General features: G+C 42.8%; 1 protein-coding gene across 1 annotated transcript in view; it reads left to right on the forward strand.

Annotated features, from left to right (window-relative positions):
• LOC144933776 (leucine-rich repeat-containing G-protein coupled receptor 5-like) overlaps positions 1-18,719 on the forward strand; it is a 142,411-nt gene that overhangs the window by 18,152 nt on the left and 105,540 nt on the right. Inside the window, exon 2 of the mRNA XM_078858881.1 lies at positions 14,360-14,431. Within this exon, the coding sequence (XP_078715007.1) occupies positions 14,360-14,431 (72 nt within the window). The remainder of the gene's footprint in view (positions 1-14,359; positions 14,432-18,719) is intronic.

The following is an 18,719-nucleotide window of genomic DNA, read 5'->3' on the forward strand; positions in this document are numbered from 1 at the left end:
CCCGGACGGTTCCCACACTGCACCGTGACCCCCGTGACCTGAGTTTGATACCTGATCACGGTGAACATCAGTGACGGGTAACTACTTAACCGGTTCTGGCTCCCTCCTCCACCCCACCTGCACTGACCAGTGTGGTGAAGTATGGCCAAAACACCCTCGTGATTGACATGGCATGGGGGAAGCCTTCATCCAGCAGTGGATTGACGCAGCGCTGTACATTTGATGAAGAAGATTAACCCTTTAAAGACTCGGTATGTGAACTGAGCACTAATTCAGTGGTTGAGTTCACACATTTGACACAAAAACCATAAATGCACGATGGAAATAATGTCATTACCATCACGTTTACAACCTGCAATGTTTGCCACCCTCGTGTTTGACAAATCGGTGACAGCGAGGGCTTTTATTTGACCAACATTACTTCTTGATTGACGACAGCATCATCAACGATAAAAAAAACTGCGCATCTCCCCACAAGCTGTATTAAATATGTATTTATTGCAGTTTTATCGGTGAGGTTTGGGGAACAAAACGTAATCATCGACGCATATTTTCACGTTTAAATATGCACTGTTAGAATGCAAGCACACAATTCAATTACATAATTGCATCGGTTTCCCGTTGCCACTCCTGCTCACTGCAGCACTAATGCGAGGATGGCTGGATGCTGGATGAAAGCCCAGCGAGGTATCCGCAAAACCTGACAGCATAGCAGGGTGTGCTGCCACTTCCAATAATGTTCGTGTGGGCATTGAGCACATTACATAGCAGATGGTAAAACAATATTGAGGCAGCTTCAGTCGTGGCACATGCAGTCTGTTTCGAGAAGCGTTAACCACTGCAAACTACGAATCCAAAACGCGTGCACACTCTCTCTCTCTCTGCTCACAAAGGCCATGACCATAACTTCCACGTGTAAGACCCCATCTGGCTATTAAATGACGAAGGGAAATTACATGTCTACTCGTGGCATCCACCAGCTATTCATATCGATCCATATTAATCACAGAGATTGTTTTAGGCACCAACACAACGGAGGAATACCAAATATGTTAGTACTGAGTACGAACAGTTTTATAATCACTTCTGTGCATACTGCATCTGAAATATTCTAATAGAAGAGGAATGGACGTCTGTGTTGTGAGATGAAAGCAGAACGTGTACGCACATCTTTATAACTCATCATCATTGTACTATTGTAAAGTGGAGAGAGAACAGTTTGAAAATAAGGTGACTGTGATTTATGATGATGGTACACGTGAACTGGCGAACGCTCTTTCATGAATAATGATTATGCTCGTCCATGTTCTGCTCATTGCACAGAGAGCAATGACTTGTACAAAACAACACAATAGGAGAAAGCATAGAGGCACACATAGTGATCTTGATAAAGATGCGTTGTCTGAAGGTATGGCCCATATGTTTAAATTGTTACGCTACTCTGAGCTTAGTAACAGTACTATATGAAACTAAACTTAATAAACTTTGTTTTTATTAGGTAAGGCCACGGAGCTATGTAGCTCTTTTTCACAAGTGAATTGGCCACACATGATAGCTAAATGAAGTTGCTTATGATGTGGAGAAAAATACACCTGACCACGAGGAGAGAGAGACACCCCAAACTCCAAATATACAACAGGTGTCAGGGTCGGGGTCGAACCCACGGGCTCCTGTATACTGGGCGAGGTAGTTAACATCTCGCCACCCTGGTGCCTAATGGGGTGGTAGATTGCTAGGATTTTAACAAACTTAAAGTTTCCGATTTGGCTATACTGTACTTACATAAGTGGGGGAGACACATAGATGAATAAACTAGGCAGCCAAGACCAAAGGGTTATGTTAACTAGTTCACCTCCAAGAATCGCATACGTAAGTATTATTGTAGATGCTGCGTTGGTTGCTCTTGAAATGGACCCGAATAGCTCAATGGGCACTCCTCAGGTAATAAACTTCTGATTCTGATGACGGAATCGGCACAACACTAAAAACGTGGCGTCATGTAAATATCCATAAATAATGTACGACAAATCGCCATGAGAAAAGAAGTGCATTGGTAAAATGAAATAAAGCTGAAACTTGTTAAACTATACATGACTGGCATCTACAAAAAATACACAATAAGTCCCTGTTAACAAACACGTAATGAATTGTAAAGTAATTCTATTTTGTTCAGTTTAAGTTAGAAACAAAATCCCAGTATCCCCATTAGAGTAAATTGCCTGTGAAACCCATTCAGATATTGAACATTATTAACACGTCGCTACAGTGGTCAGTGTTTGCATTTAATCGTTGTAAAAGAGTGAATATCTGTACTCTATCCATCACTATACCAAACATGCGTCGTGTGAAAACAATGCCTGTCATTGGCAATACGTTGTACTCTACCATAATTAGTGGTGCTGTAGAGCCCAATACGTGTATTTTGTGCACCAGAATTTTGTGTGTGTGTGTCAATGCTAGGGAACCATATAGTCAACCACCGTAGTCTGCCCTCCGTCGGAGAAATAGCAGAAGTTAACTAAATCTCTCCTGAAGTCCTCTCGTGGCTAGCAGGCCGCGACATTGGCGTTTAGCTGCTGAGCGTATTGCCATACGCAAAAACAATGGAATAGAGTGCCAGTGAAGAGAAAGCGCCATCCTGTAAACAGTTTTATGAAGATGACATTGCAGTGGCCAACCACACATGCTCACGAGTTATGCGCGTGTTCCAACTGCAAACTGTGTAATCTCAGTATATCAATCCAGTGCTTTTCACCCTTGGGTTATTATCGCGCAAAATGTGACATCCAGGTATGTCACCTAAAGCATTCAGGTGCAACTTTGGGTTAACCCGCGCTCTGTTTCTCACGATTAGCGATTCACACTTCTATGGGATCGTAATTATAAGCAAGCACCACCATGCTATCTCTTCGTGTAATCGTTCAACATATCGATAATAAAATACTTTGGTAAATATTTATTTCATTTAGCCACTGAATTGATACTCACCTGCTGCATGTGTTAACATGCAAGGATCTCAATACACACATCTAGGCAGACATTATGCACACTTATTCTAAGGTCTAATGTTCAGGAAAGAAATGCAGAACTGCACACAGATTAAAAAATAAAGGCAAAAGTGTCGTCCTGAAAATATTTTCTCACACCACTTCTGGCGGAAGAGACTCCACTCGAGGGAGTTCTAGACATCCTCTCCAGATGGTATTGGGCCTACTCTTCCACACTGAGCAGACATCTTGTAAGAGGTGTGAGTACCCACACTTTACCCCACCATACGTGACTAGTTGATACACTGTGGTGTATCCATGTACACTGCTGGGCTGTCAGAGGCAGGAGGGTTGAAGACACTTGTTCCATCATTTCAACTTCCACTCTGGGAGTTTGCATTCAACGAGTACGCTAACCATTGCACCATGCCAGCGCTCCTTTAGGATGTATGGAATAGTAAACATGAATAGAGGACACAGAGGTATTTTCTTGACCAGGAGAGAGCCCGTTGAGACCTCTTTTTCATGTTGATTACCTTTGAGATCTCCTCAGTTTAGCCTGAATGCGTTCAAGAGACCAAAGTATCTATGAAGTATGAAATGTGACACGAACGGCAATGTTTCCTGATGCGTAGACACCAACGCGTGGGACTCCTTGAGTTCAGCACTGCCAATGTGCTTCATGATTTCAGGAGAGGTTAAGTGGTTAAGTACATCGTGCAAACATGCCGTGTGCATTATATAATGTCCTCTCGGCTGTAGTTTGTAAAGCGTTGAGACGGGGGGAGGGGAAATACCGCACTTTTTCATTCTTTTTTGAAAAAAAAAATTTTCATGTACAAAGTGAAACATACATTTCTCGAGCCTATAATGAGTGCGGAAGCAACGGGGGTGCTTTCTCTGCCCTCTCATTAACATCGTCGCTGCTGAATAGCCAACACGTGGGAGCGGCACAACAAAGGCAGCGGCGGCGTGGGCAGCAACAACGACGACGCCACCAACTCCACGCCACCACCACCAGCAGCAGCGACCTGGTCCCACAGCTCCAGTGACAATGTCGGCGTCCTCCCCTTGTTGGCTGGCTCGGCTCCAGCTTTGTTCAGAGAGAGAGAGAGCTCCGAAAATAAATACATGAAAAGGGAACAATTGTTAATCTGCTTTAACGGATGGTTGAGCCGCCTCCTCTTTGCGTCGCCAAGTGTGCGAATCTGCGGAGGCCTCGCCTTGACGTTCCCCCTCTCTGCCGTTGTGCAGTTTGGGTTGTGGCAAGGGGGTTTCGTTCTGAGCGCATTTAAAAACGAAACTACAATTTTGTAAAAAAAAATTCTACCAGGTAAAGGCTCTGCTGAGCGAAATAGCTCTTTTTCAGGAGCGATCCGGCGATCACAACTGAAAGCTAAACGAAGTGGCTCCATCGTTTATTTATAGAACTGCTTTTTGTATTTTAGTTTGTTGTCCTTTCCCCCCCGCACCTCCAATTAACACGGATGGTTGCATATGGTGCGAAAGAAGTTCAACATACTTCACGTGGCCATTTATTTCAGCAAAATACCTTGAATGCATGTTTATAATTGTGGAGGGGGATACCGGGGGACACGGAGAAAAATCCACGCGAACACGGGGAGAGAGACACGCAAACTCCAAATATGCAGCAGGTGTCAGGGTCTGGATTGAACCCACGGACTCCTTGCATACCGGGCGAGAGAATTAACATCTCACCACCGTGACGGATTCGAAATCATTCTCTGTCAGCTTTTGCACCAGTGTTCCATGCTAATCGAAAATTAGCAGTTGCTGGTACCACTATATCAGAAGAAACAGTGTGTATGTCAGTACATGCCAGTATGTATAGCAGCTATAAACGGACAAGTAGGCACACATTTTTTGTATATGTTATAAAGGGCAATTACTCATGGCGTCACCTATGATATTTTCTCCCTTTTTAAGAGCACAGTGCTATTGACGAATGTCCCGAGTCTTATGTTAATTGTGCTTGTTCACCACTTCCAGCGCAGCAGCACCACCAAATCATTGGTTTGTGTTGTGGGCACACACACTATTTTCGTATTCAAAAGTGGAAAGCGCATAAATGCATTATCGCATTAAAAGTAATAGCAGCAGCAACAATAATCTACTTCGTACAAATTGTGCAAACATCTCTTCAATATATCATTCGGCTCTTGACTGATGCTCATGGGATATCATCATCAGCATGTGGATTGCGAATAACGGGCGAAGAACGGTCACAGTAACAACGAGCAGCCCTGGGCCATGGGACCCGTTTGAGCCTTCCCCCATCACCCCACCCCGAATTAAATTAGAAATCTCCGCGAGGTTTTTGGGTCCCGGTTTAACGACGCTGCTCCGTTGTGAACTCAGGCGTTTATAAGATTAAGTGGCGCGCAGAGCCGAGCAGAGCCAGCGAGTGCAAAGCGGGCCGGGCGCAAGCTTTGGCGGTGCCTCCATTGTGCGCTGTGACGGCAACAGCTGCATGGATAAATGTCGCACGAGCCAGGGCCCCGGGGGCCCCCTTGGCCGTGGGAAAGCGGCGGCACGCAGGGCCCTCTGCTCGGGCTTGGCACCACCTGAATAGGGCCCATTGTGAGCGCGTCGCCAGCATTGTCAGCCTTCCTCACCTACTCGCCGCATAGCCCCCCCCCCCGCCACCCCCCCCCGGCCCTTCCCCTGCTCTTCTCGTTGAAAGATTAATTGTCCAACTTAGCCCTTAATGATGCAATTAAAAACAGTTTAGCGCAACAGTTTTTCTTGCGGGGGGTTTGGGGTGAGGTGGAGTGGGGGGTGGTGGTGGCCAGGGCTCCGAGTGGGCTGTTGTGTGAATGAAAGTGCCCGGGTCTGACGCTGCTGCTGCTGCGGCTACTGGAAGGAGCAGATCAAAGTGTGGCGAGTCCCACAATCGGTGTTTGTTCGTGGAGTGGCTCTACCCCCCCCCCCCCCGACTTCCCTTCCTGCAAGTGACAGGGAAAAGGCATTTTTTTGTGAAAGCTTCATTTTTGGTGGACAATTACAGGATTTAGAGGAATAAAAAAAAAACCCTTCCACTGTTTATGATTAAAGGTTCTATCTTTTAACCCTTTGAGCCTCTGATGACCACTTTCAATGCAATGCATAAGAAGGAATTATTGTACTTTGATTCGTGGGTTAAATGGCTTTAAATAACTGCATTCTTGAGTGTCGCATTGCTACAATTGCATTCTGTCTCGTTTCCTGCATTGCATCGCTGACTCGGACAAGCACGGGCCGTGTGCTCCTGGATCCACTGAAATATATATATATACTCTATATCAGTTCATGCCAGCGACACTTTTGAAGTTTGCGATTGATTTATTATTGACATTGCATTTATCTTCACATAATGTCAACGCGGTCTCGGCGCTCCTGAGAGGTGAACTCATTCTGTAGCTGTAGTTATTTTTGTGTTGTTGCACGCGAGTGCTGCATCCTGCTACAATAGGCCTTACTAAATATTCTAACACAGTTTTTGCACTAGGTAACAAAAAATTATACCAGCTAACCTGAGGCCCACTTCAAAGGCACATGCGTATACCAGAGCATGAATGTGATGCATAAAGTGTATCGTTTTAAAGTTTATTGCAGTGTTATACATTTTCAAGTTTATGTGTGCCTTTCATCCTGCCATGTGTTATTTTCCGAAGTGCTTTACCGTGGATGGTACTTTTGCGAATGAACATTGAGTATTTGCATTTGCAGGGAAATGCTGGTAACTAAAAAAAAAGCAAACAACTTGTGGACACACGGTACATCCAAAAGATGATGTATTCTAATATATAAACGCATTCATCGTGGTACAGCATGGTCAAACAACCCTATGGATTATTTAGCTTCGGGAGGCCTGGATTTACAAACAGCTCGCATATTCTTTGGGTCTTTCGGTAAAGCCACGTCTTCAGGTATAGACGATTGCTCGTGTTGCGATCGAAACGTCGTGATTTTAATAGTATTTATTTTTTCTATCTACGTGGCTTTACCGAAAGACCCAAAGAATATGTATTCCTGCAGTCACGAAAGCTTTAAGTCAAGAGGTAGCATATTATTAAAATGTCAATTTAAAATGGATAAATTGCTTAAGTAAATGTTGACAAATCGTTCACATATTTACAACACATAAGCAACTTCTTCTTCCTAGCGTTGTTCCCGCTGTGGCGCAGGGTCCGCTTTTCGGCATTGTCTTCTCCATTTGGCTCGGTCCAGGGCATCTTCAGGGGATGCACACATAAGCAACGACATTTCTATAATTTGCTTGATAAAACATTGTTCAATGCACGTGCAATACACAATGCATCAATATAAATCTTTACTGACATGTAGGGGATTTGTCACAATTCCTGACATTAAATTGGTAAAGCACGAACATATTGCTCTGTCACAAAGATCCTCTTCTGCGATGGCAGAAGAAACGAAATTAATTTAACTCTTCTTTTATGTTTGCCATGAAACAGAAGTTGTATCAAACAGGGCTCTCATCAAAGGTGGATACTAGTAGCAAATTCACAATAACACGAATAGGCTAATCAGAAAACAAATACCATAACTATGGGTTTTATGGCTTCTAGGTGTTTATAGTGGTCTGTCAATGGTCGTAAATGCTGTAAATCCACACACTTACTAAAGTGAGATTGTTCCACCCTGCTGCAGTGATTGTGGAGTAGTCGATTGCTCTTTTTTATTCATAGCCCTGAGCCAGCGGTGGAAATTCCACAAGATGATGTGGGCTGAATTTTCACGATTAGTTATAAACGTGATCACTTCCTGCAACATTGTGACCGGTGTACTTACTTGTGTACATTTGGATCGCATCGATAAATCATATCGCCGGCGTTAACCCGTGGGATGAGGAACTCATTGAGTGTCTCTGTAAAGCCAGCAGAAAAAAAACAACAACACAAGGGACCGTGCAAAAAGAGACTTCACAACAATTTACGGCGTCTCCTAAACAGTTCTGTTTTACCCATTACTTCAAGACGGTACTAATTCACAGTGTGTACAGATTTGATGACCATGTATATATGAGCCAAAACGAATGACGTCTTCGGAGCTGGTGTAAAGGGGATTAAGTTAAAAATACAAGTTACATTGGTGGGTTTTCTTTCGTGCGATAAACAGTTAGCAGGCTCGCTAGGTTCATGTTGTCTGGGAGCTTTTATATGTGAACCCAGGATCACCGTGGTGCTGCTTTGGCACTGAGACAGGCACACGGTTACACACATTATTCTAGATTTGAAGCTTTCGTGACTGCAAGGATTCATATTCTTAGGTTTTTTCGGTAAAGTCACGTAGGTAAAACATTAAAATTAATAAAAGTAAAATAAAATAAAAATCACGACGCTATACCACAGAGCCCATGACATTTCTGACCAACACCACCTGGCCGGTGAATTAAGACATGTACATCGGGCCCTCAGGATGAACGGATACTCTGACCGCACTATCCGCCAAGCTGTTTCTCCCACCACACAGAAACAGCCACGTGAAACTCCGACCAAAACTATCACGTTACCATACATAGCAGGCGTGACAAAAAGATCTCCAAAATTCTAAACAAACATAAGATCCAAGTCCGATTCAGTACAGTGTATAACATCCGTGATCTGATTCCATCTGTGAAGGATGTCGTTCCTGACTTACAGTATCCTGGAGTCTACAAATTGAGTTGCAGTTGTGGTGATTGCTACATTGGAGAAACGAAACGTCATATTTCTGATCGTGTCCGCGAGCACAAGTCAGATCTGAAACACGGCAGAACTGATTCTTCAGCCGTTTCCGATCATTGCTACAACTCGGTGGGCTCTCATGAAATTGTCTTTTCCGAGACCAAGGTTCTCTGTAAACCTCCTGGCTACCATCAAAGGTTTGTACACGAAGCCATACAAATATACAAACACAGACATAATTTCAACCGTGATGATGGTTACAAACTGAGTAATCATTGGAAAGATGTGATTAACCATGCAAAAAAGATTTAACTACACTTATTTGGACCATCTTATTTGACAGACAACTATTACAGGTTATTGATAGACAGCCAGGCTTGTTTACCATGTTTAGTTGTTTATTTTTTCACACTATTGTTATGTAGGCCAGGCTTAGTCACAAACCGTACCTTTCCATAACAAAGGCTCAACCTCTTAAGCCTCACCTTACCATATAAATAAAAAGTGTGCCGTACTTGGCCCTTCCCCCCCTCTCCAACCATTATATATACGGAGTGGTAGCTCTTGTAATCTCTCATTTACTTGATACAGCTGTCGTGGCTGTGACGGTTCCACCTGAAGACGGAGGCTTGTGTTGCCTCCAAAACGTCGTGATTTTTATTTTATTTTACTTTTATTAATTTTAATGTTTTACCTACATGACTTTACCGAAAAAACCTAAGAATATACACACATCATGTTGATGTACGCATTTGTGTGATACAGGGCAAAATTGTATTATGCACATTCATGCTATAGTTTGTGTATTTCGCAGAACTAATAGAATAAGAAAAGAGAGGATTTCTTTCCGTCGCTAGGAGTACAAATGATCTCGTTTCAGCCACATCGTTAAATCATTGTCACAACACTATCATTGTAAACAAAGGGTAAAGGCAAAGCCCTGCTGGCATAATGGCATGCCCCCACCCCAAGAATATACTTGGCCTCCTCTTCCTTAATAGCCAGACACTTTGGAAGAAGTGGGAGTGCCCACAACATTTTACCCCAACACGCGAGAACTCCCGATTGTGGTGAACCCATTTATCAGCCGTGGGTAGCGGAGGGGATTTCAGAAATTTGCCCAATGGTTTATCTGCCAAGCTGGGACCTCTGTAGAGTCTGTATCATGCACTGTTGTATTCTCTGCACAGCGTGTCCATATTCCCGATATAAGATGCACAGTATAGTTACTGCAGTTTACTATGAACAGAATGTGCGTACAGACAATGCAATTCCTATGCCAGTGGGCACACGCATGTTTATTGATAAAAAAATATATAAAAACGGGAATAGTTGCTGCTCTTGTTGAGAAGACTCAGGTTTTTCAATACGAAACAGAATATTAAATGACTCACAGCCCAACGCACGCTGCTACTAATTTAGGTTCCAAGGCTGAGGTACAGCCCTGGAATTGCTTGCTGGAAGAAGCACCTCCACTTGATGAAGCCCATGAGAGAGCCGCTCTATAAGATGTGTTTTCCTCCTGTTCCACATTGACCGCACGTCTTGGATGAGGTGAGAGTAGCCACACTTTGCCCATTTAAGAATCTTGCCCCATTGTTTCAACTGTAAAGCCGGGAGATTGAACCAGTAATCTCTGGATTGCAAGTGCAGGTTTTTTTTTGCATAACACGACAACATCCCTAGTTTCCAATATTTCAGAGTAATGCCTTACTTCAGCACACATCCTGTGAAAGTAGATACATCCGAACATACATATGGGGTTTCAAATTAGCTTAAGTCTTAGGTTTGTAATTTGTAAAATAAATCACGAACCTTTTGCACATTTACATGGCATGCGGCCATGTGCAACGCATTTCAAAGTGATTTTAAAAGGTAATTAATGTACTGTGAGGGTAAAATAGTAAAAGGAATGCAAAATTTCCCAAGGCATCCTAAGCCAGAAAAAGTAACCCATGTGAATTTTGCTCCAGGAAATGTTCGTCATATCCATATCCAAACCGTAAGACACAGAATTATCACTTGTTTCCAACCCAGTCAATCATACCGTGCTTGCTTGATAAAAAAAACATTGCATTGTGGCAACCCAACACAGATTGTTCGATAGAAATGCTCATGCCATGGGAATGTGGAATTTCCACCACTAACGTCTCATGGCTCATAATGGAATTGAGTGGTGTTTGAGTAGTTTGAATGTCCAATACAGCAATAGGTAACGTGGTGAGCTTAATTGCCATTGCATTTGTATTTATATAAAAATATTTACCACGTGAATTTTGCTCCAGAAAATGTTTGTCATTTCCATATTCGTGACTGCAGGAATTCATATTATGTGGGTCTTTCGGTAAAGTCACGTAGATAGGTTCAAAGAAAATAACAAAAAAAATATCTAAAAAACTACGACGTTTCGATCACAACACAAGCGATCGTCTGTTTTCCTTCTGTGTTGTGTTTTTTTTGTTATTTTTTGTTATTTTTCTTTGAACCTATCTACGTGACTTTACCGAAAGACCCAGATAATAACTTTGACTGTCGTATAACATGATTATTTTACAAACGATATTACACCATTAAGTTTAGCTATAAAATATGAATCCGTTGGTAATTTGGTTTAAAAAAATTACTTCGCCGATCGGAACGTATCGGCGTTGCATTTCCAAGAAGGCACATGCGCTCTGCAATAACATGACCACAAAGACTTGTGCATGAAACCGTGCGAGAATTTAAAGAGGAAAACAATTCCCACTTGCACGTCCGTCCGGCTAGTACAACCTCAACAAAAATTCTGCCCTCCATGCGATTCACAGAGCCCCCACCTTACCCCCCTTCCCTAACGAAGCCGGTTCGTGTGCGATCCCTTCACTGTGCGCCATGATCGCTTCCTAACCGTCACGAGCACTCGCGAGTGAAGCAAAGTGGATACACTGCGCCGAGCCTCGCCCGGTGGCAAACAAAAGTGAGAACTCGCATGCCCCCCCCCCCCTTTTGCTTTTGGCGGCGGCGGCGCCTTTGAGGTGGTTGTCTCTCCCCCTTCAGGCAACGTTCAAACCGGATAGGCTGGAATCCAACCATCCGGACACACTATTTATAAAGCCTCATTGCCATCAAATTCAAAGAGATGCTCGGCATTGAACGAGGGAGAAACATGTTTCGCGCGTTGCTTCATAACATTGAAAATGCAACATTTCAAGTTTTGACTTGTCACTTTTTAAAGCCGAGCTTGCAGTCACCGACACGTGACGTGTGTAAACAGACGTTGTGTTTTAGTGTTCGACTGTTACGACTGTTTTTATATTCACCTATGTGCATCCTAAATTAGTCTTTCGCAAGAGGAATAGGGAGGGATGGCGCTCACCGCTGTTGGCGGCACAGAGCCAGTGGTCACACATTCCACATTCCTATGACAGAGGACAGTCTATCCAGAGGACAACAAGTGTTACGTTCCGAGAAATGTACGGATATGTACTGCTTCTTCAGAGGTATATACACTTTGCAGTGTGTATCAGTATGGACACTGCACTCTCAATCCAGAGAAACCAGAATTCATAGACAACTTGCTCCATTCACTCTTTTAGCTGCTCCTACCCAACAATCGAAGAACGTGCGCTTCATACTGCGACTGCAATTGATTGATCTCTTGTAGTGGGGGTACATTTAAAACATATTTGGCCAGTTTAGATTACGATACAAGCAGGGTACCCCATTGAAATGAGATACTCTGCTTGCAATGTCTTAAACCCGAGGTGCAAGTCAGTCACTCAACCACAGTACAGTATCTTTCCAAGAAACAGGTAACATGCGTGTCTTTCAAAGTTACGGCATTCAAACATTTAAAAACAAGCGCGGCCAACGGCTGTCGCCTCGCTGACATCTTGAGTTATAGCATCGTAATTTAGAGAAACCACAAACCACCTAAATTATCTTAACTTTAGTTAAGAAAGGCCGTATAACTTGCACAAGTGTTAACTGTTCGTTGTCACGACAGTGCCATGAGTGTTATCGCCTCTGTAAGCGCAACTGTAATTGTGGAAATTGCTACATGTGTGAGAATGACCATAACTTGAATGGCTTTTGTTGTTATGGTGGCACATTTATTTGTGTACATTTAATGACGTTAATGTAAAGATCATTCGACGATTTGACGTAGTAAATCCCAACATTGTCTCTCGGCTGCTGCCTGTTTATCGATGTAAAAAGTTAATAAACTGTGAAAATTCCACTTTTTTAAGATAATGAAAACTGCCAGTCGTAAATCAATCAACATAATGGGGTTAAACAAACACCCTCACGTAACCAAAAGGTGTGTGAAAGGGTTTTACCAGCTTCCTAAACGCTGTGATTTATTGCTCAGGAGCTGGGGTTGCTTGTACTGACCATAGCTCAAGTTTGCTGAGCAAACAATGTTCACCTTGAAACAGGTAGGAGGAATAAGTTAAGACACCCCCAATGTAATCCCAGGCAAGGTGAACATTTTCCATTATGTATATAAAAACAAAACATTACCATTGCATTTTGAAACTTGCGTGAACTGAATGAGCGTGAAAAAAAAGTATCAGCTCTGAAAATGTCCTCAAATCTTCTGCCTTGGTTCTCGGTTAGCCCAGTCCGCATCGTATGGTGCGAATGAAGTTCAACACACAGCAATTCAGTCAAACTGTGTCATAAATACCGCACTGCCTGTGCCATACTAGTCTGACCCAGGGTAGATTGTAACAGATAACTCTCCGTCAATCTAGATTATAGCTCATGATTTAACGCTCGAATAGTGCATCCTTATCTAATGCCCTTTTTAATAGGTACTTTTTGGTGGGTGAAACTGGGTACCTACTCACAGAACATGAGTGGACAGTGGATAAGAAAACAATCCACCTTTGTGTTTTGACGGCTGATGTTGGCAAGCGAATATTGCCAGGCACTGATTTTCGGCTGCGTTATAGACTCAAACTCTTGTACGTGTTGCTACTGACGTGCATTTCCAGTGGCTACGTTTTGATCGATGGTATTACGATGCAACGTGCTCATAAAGCTGTCAAGTTTTACCCACCCCCACCAACAAACAATATTTGATTTCTACACCAATCAGAACACGTCGAGCAATCCACGTAATTACATTTGAGCATATACGATAAAAGCAAATGGTTCCTTTTTCTAAACTCTTATGGTATATATAAAGACACAAATAACAATGTTGATTGTGACAATTATAACATAATTAAATAGAGCTCTGGACTTGAAAACGTCGACAGAATGGCACGTATATTACAGGAGCTCATTGCTCATAATTGGATAAGACGGCAGGCAGGCTTCGCATCTCCTGTCAGACAACCTGCTTAATTGCATTGCTTCAGTAAGCGTGGCACCTACCATGCATTTCGCTTGAAAGTGGAGAATGCTGAACTGAGAGGTGTGCAATCTGCCTTTGCTGCCATGCTGTTTCCCTGTAAGATGTAAAGTTGCATAAATATACTCGTAATAGAATGTCATTTTTGCTATACAATAATTCCCATTTAGGATTTGTAAAACAATGTGTTATTGAGGTTTTGTTGGTAGTTTCACGACACATTGTACATTCATTTGGTATTATACCATTACCTTTCCAATGAGATTGTAAGCATGGACGCGTATTACTAATCGATTACAATCATGAGAACTAAATCTGCTGTGCTTCTTGTCCCTTTGCAGAGACCTGAGCATGAACAACCTGACGTCACTGAAGCCGTTTGCATTCAGCCACCTGCCGCTACTGCAAGAACTGTAAGTCACACGTCTAATAGCTTTGGTTGAAGCCACAGGGTTAGAGAAACGCGTGGCATTTAACCTCATGTGAGCTAACCGTGACCCAAGGGGCTACGCGGTGACATCAGTGGAGTGCAAAAGGAGCATTGGGACGTTGAAATGAACAAAGCTGGGTGGAAGCAACAATTGGCTTCGTGTCATTAGCAGTCATCAGGGATGCACAGAGGCCCCTGGAGGGCTGGGGCAGGATGCCACGTGGGGCCCCCTCATTCCACCAGCCACAAGGTTGTTATTGAGGCCCTCTTTTGTGTGAGGCCCACGGCAAAATCTCCCCCCCCCCCCCCACAGGTCCGCACCTCTCCCCCTTTCCTCTCGGCAGCTCTGGTAATAAATCAGTTCGAGGACTGGGCCTATCTATTTTAGAACCACTCACTAGTCACCTAGGATTTGTATTCACAACCTTGCTGCCAGCGAGTTGGCCACTCTGCCACAGTGCCATCAAGGTCAAGGGGTATCATGGCTAATGCCATTAATGTACGCATCATCGAGGCTTTTCTCGGGGGACATTGGGAAATATGTTCCCAACGTTGAATTGAGAAATTAAGGCATTAAAGAAATGGTCAACGCGTTGACCATCTCAAATTTGCTAGTGGTCCCTATGAGAACCAGCGGTAATGAATTGGAGTAAACAATTGAAGGTCTTAAAAGAAGAGGCTACAAAGTGAGGCTGAAAATAAATGTGAACAAAACAAATAGTGCACACATTCGCTGGACAAAATAACACAATGGTTGGAGTGATGCAATCGAACATGATTGATTGGCCAGCTGGGTATGGATTGGCCTGCTGACTATAGATTGGCCTTCTAGGTATGGATCGGCCTGCTGGGTATGGATCGCCTTCCTGGCTATGGTTAATATGGGTAATATGACAAAAACACTTGAGTTCCACAACTGACTCAGGCTGATTGCTTGCAAATTGTCTTGCAATTCATTGCTGGGTTTTCTGTGGTTTCCCATATCCAAAGCACATGCACAAGCAAAAGATTGATATTGCTTTCACACACGACACAGTACCGGTTTAAATTACTTGTTGGCTTTACTTTGTGTGGATAATAAGTGAAGCCCCTCCACATCTTCTCTGCACCAGCGGCTGTAGGAAAATCGAGAATATGGGCAGAGGGCAGTGCAGATTCGACCATGGCAGTTGCACAAATACATTGATTACTAGCATTATAACGCGGCGTTCCCTTTATCGTGGATATTTAACCTTTCCAAAGTCGTATATCAGCATGCATCCCTACTTTGCAGCCTATTTCTTATAATGTCAATGTATTTTATTGTGGAAATTGTTCCATTTCTTGATAAAAGGAAGCATTTTCGCAATGTCATAATATTGCAATGTGACAATTTATCCACAAATAATTAGTTTTCTTTGTTGCGTATAACATACTTTGTTGCATTCAAGTTATATGTGTGTTGCATGCAACATGGCACTTGAGACTGACATACCATGGCATATACCGTCTTGGAAAACGAGGCTGAGGAGACTACAGACACCCAGGGGACGTGCGGAGATGTTGTTATACGCTTCTTGTACATATCTGCCTTAAGGGTTGTTTTGATTGCACGGTCGTTTTTTTAGATGCTCACAGTTTGCTATTCACAACTTCCATTTCTCTTTTAGTAGTAGGGCTACTCTTCCTACATGCCTCGTTAGTTTAGATAGCATACAGTTAGTTGTTTGGTTTGAAAATGTTTACATTGTAATGTCTTCCATTACACGTTGCGCTGCATAAACACTGTTTACATGATCATAAACGTTCAGGTAAGGTGTCGTTAAGAGGAATGGGGTAGTGGTGGGTGGTGGCTGAGCGGTGACACAGCGGTTAACGCACATCACTATCAACAAAGTTCACCCGAGTTCGATCTCCGATCGAGGATAACATCAGTGGCGAGTGATATCTGAACCAGTCCTGACCCCCATCTCACCAATCCACACTGAGCAGCGTGGTGAAGTGTGGCTAAAGACACCGCATAACTGACACAATATGGGGAGGGCCTCATCCAGCAATGGCTTGACAAAGGCTATAAATCATTATTCTTGTATTGCTGCGGTTGTGACGTGCGTGGTTGCTGCACTTGACATTTGGAAGGTTGTAAGTTTAAACACGGGTCTAGGATTGCAGCATACCCCCATTGTACCTTGTACCTCTGCGTACCTTAAGCGAGCACCACTCTTGGCCTGCACGAGGGTAAATGTGACATTTCCACCAATGGGTTAGGGTTGAGCAGCATGTTAAAGGAAACACTGAATATGCAATGGGTCAATGCTTGTAAAAGTCACCTACTACAGAATATGTGGTATACCTAGAACGAGTTTTGAGAACAAATCGGGATCAAATAATTAAGTAGAAAGGCAGACAAAAGCAGGACAGAGTACTCTTCCAAAATTAAATGCAAGAAAGAAAAGCTGTAAAAAATGTTTTCGTAAAGAAGACATTTAATTTGCACGCTCTATCATTCAACAACTCATTTGTTAAACTAAATTGAAATCGGAACTTGTTCTGTGAAATGATCCAGTGAATAGTATTTGTGATGAAGAGTTTTATCAATTGACGGAAAGCCGTATTCAACAACATTAACGGGACGTCTATACAACAGTTATTTTCATATTGGCCATGTCCACTGTCATGCGATAAATATCACTATGGCAATGATGTTGTTACGATACTTAGGGGAACGCTCTTCTTGTAACCTTTATTGTTTTTAACAAACTTAGTTTTCAAAAAAAATGTTTACTTTTCCTTCCATTTTAAGTAAATTCTTTAAAACGTGTGGAGGGAGTTGGTGGGGAGGGGAGTGACCCCACGGACACGGATCTGGGCCATGCTGCTGAACCAGGCAACACGAGTGGCCCATTTCCTGGGCTGCCAAGCCAGCCCAGTGGCCTGTGTGCTGGAAACTCTTGGTTCTCTTCGGGTCACATTCTCATGAAACTAACGATGTTCACAGACTACAAATGGCGACCTAAATTCACACCACTACCGCCGTATATTGTACGTATGCATGTTGAACATCTTTCGTATGTAGCCAACTGCGCTGTACGTACTTTCCATCACTTGGTACAAAGCACAGGTTATTTCTTCAATTTACGTATTGTGTTTGATTTAACCAACAGCCAGCCTATTATTCCTTTGTCTTGTCAAATTGGATTTGTAATTTTACAATGTATAATTTGATTTCTATGTACCAATCCATTATTGCCAAATCATGCATATTATTACGATTAGTTACGTTTTTTTATCCTGGGTGCCAATTTTAAAATATTTATCATTTAAATCGGATGTCATTGCATTAGATGTAAATGGGTTGATACAATTGCGTTCATCGTATTCATTGGTTTACTGACACAACAGCACATTGGCAATCTGCTGCGAGATGAACACCTCCCCAACATAAGCTTACATTTCGCATACAACAATTGCATCATCACAGACTATACATGCATGCGCTATAGAGTGATGTCTGACTGGCATTAAATACACATTTCTTGTACAATTATTATTACAATTATTTATTATATTTTTTTTTTATTTTTCTTATTTTATTATTTCCCTTCTACGTGACTTTACCGAAAGAACCAAGAATATGAATCCCTGCAGTCACGAAAGCTTTAAATAAAAATTGTATTTGTGAAAAGTTAAACAATGCAGTCATTTTTTACGAGCAAATATTAATTATTCCCACAGTGGTTTCTAATTAATCCTGACCCTCCATCATAGAATATATACCACCACCACTACCACCACAATGTGTCCATGTAGACAAACATCTATATAATATCTAAACCAGCTCAAGCCGCCCGTAAACCACGTGACTTCTGTGTGACCATCCTCACTGTGAAACCTTCTTCCCGCCCTCTTTGAAAACGGACGTTTGCTAGTGCAGCATCGCCAAGGCCCTTATGTGGTTCCTTCCTCCCTATCCTCACCTTTCAGTGACCCTCTGCTCCCACGTTTCCATTCATTTTCTATCCCTTTCCTTTTGGTTACCATCCTTTATCTTCTACCCACCCTTTCGCATTCCTCTCTCTTGTTCGATACGTGACATCCTTGACTCGAGTCCCCTTCTCGTGCTTTGCCTTGGGTCAAACGTTGTTTGCAACGAAATGGAATTCAAAAAGACCTTGTCCTATGATTGTCCCCTGGCCCGAGAGGTGCCGATCTTTCTTCTCTACGAGGCTCTAAAGCTGAAATTGCATGTGCCAGATTAATAGCCATCACAACGAGAGAATTCATGATTGCCT

This window comes from Lampetra fluviatilis, chromosome 8 (assembly GCF_964198595.1).
Source record: "Lampetra fluviatilis chromosome 8, kcLamFluv1.1, whole genome shotgun sequence".
In the NCBI taxonomy this organism is placed as follows: domain Eukaryota; kingdom Metazoa; phylum Chordata; class Hyperoartia; order Petromyzontiformes; family Petromyzontidae; genus Lampetra; species Lampetra fluviatilis.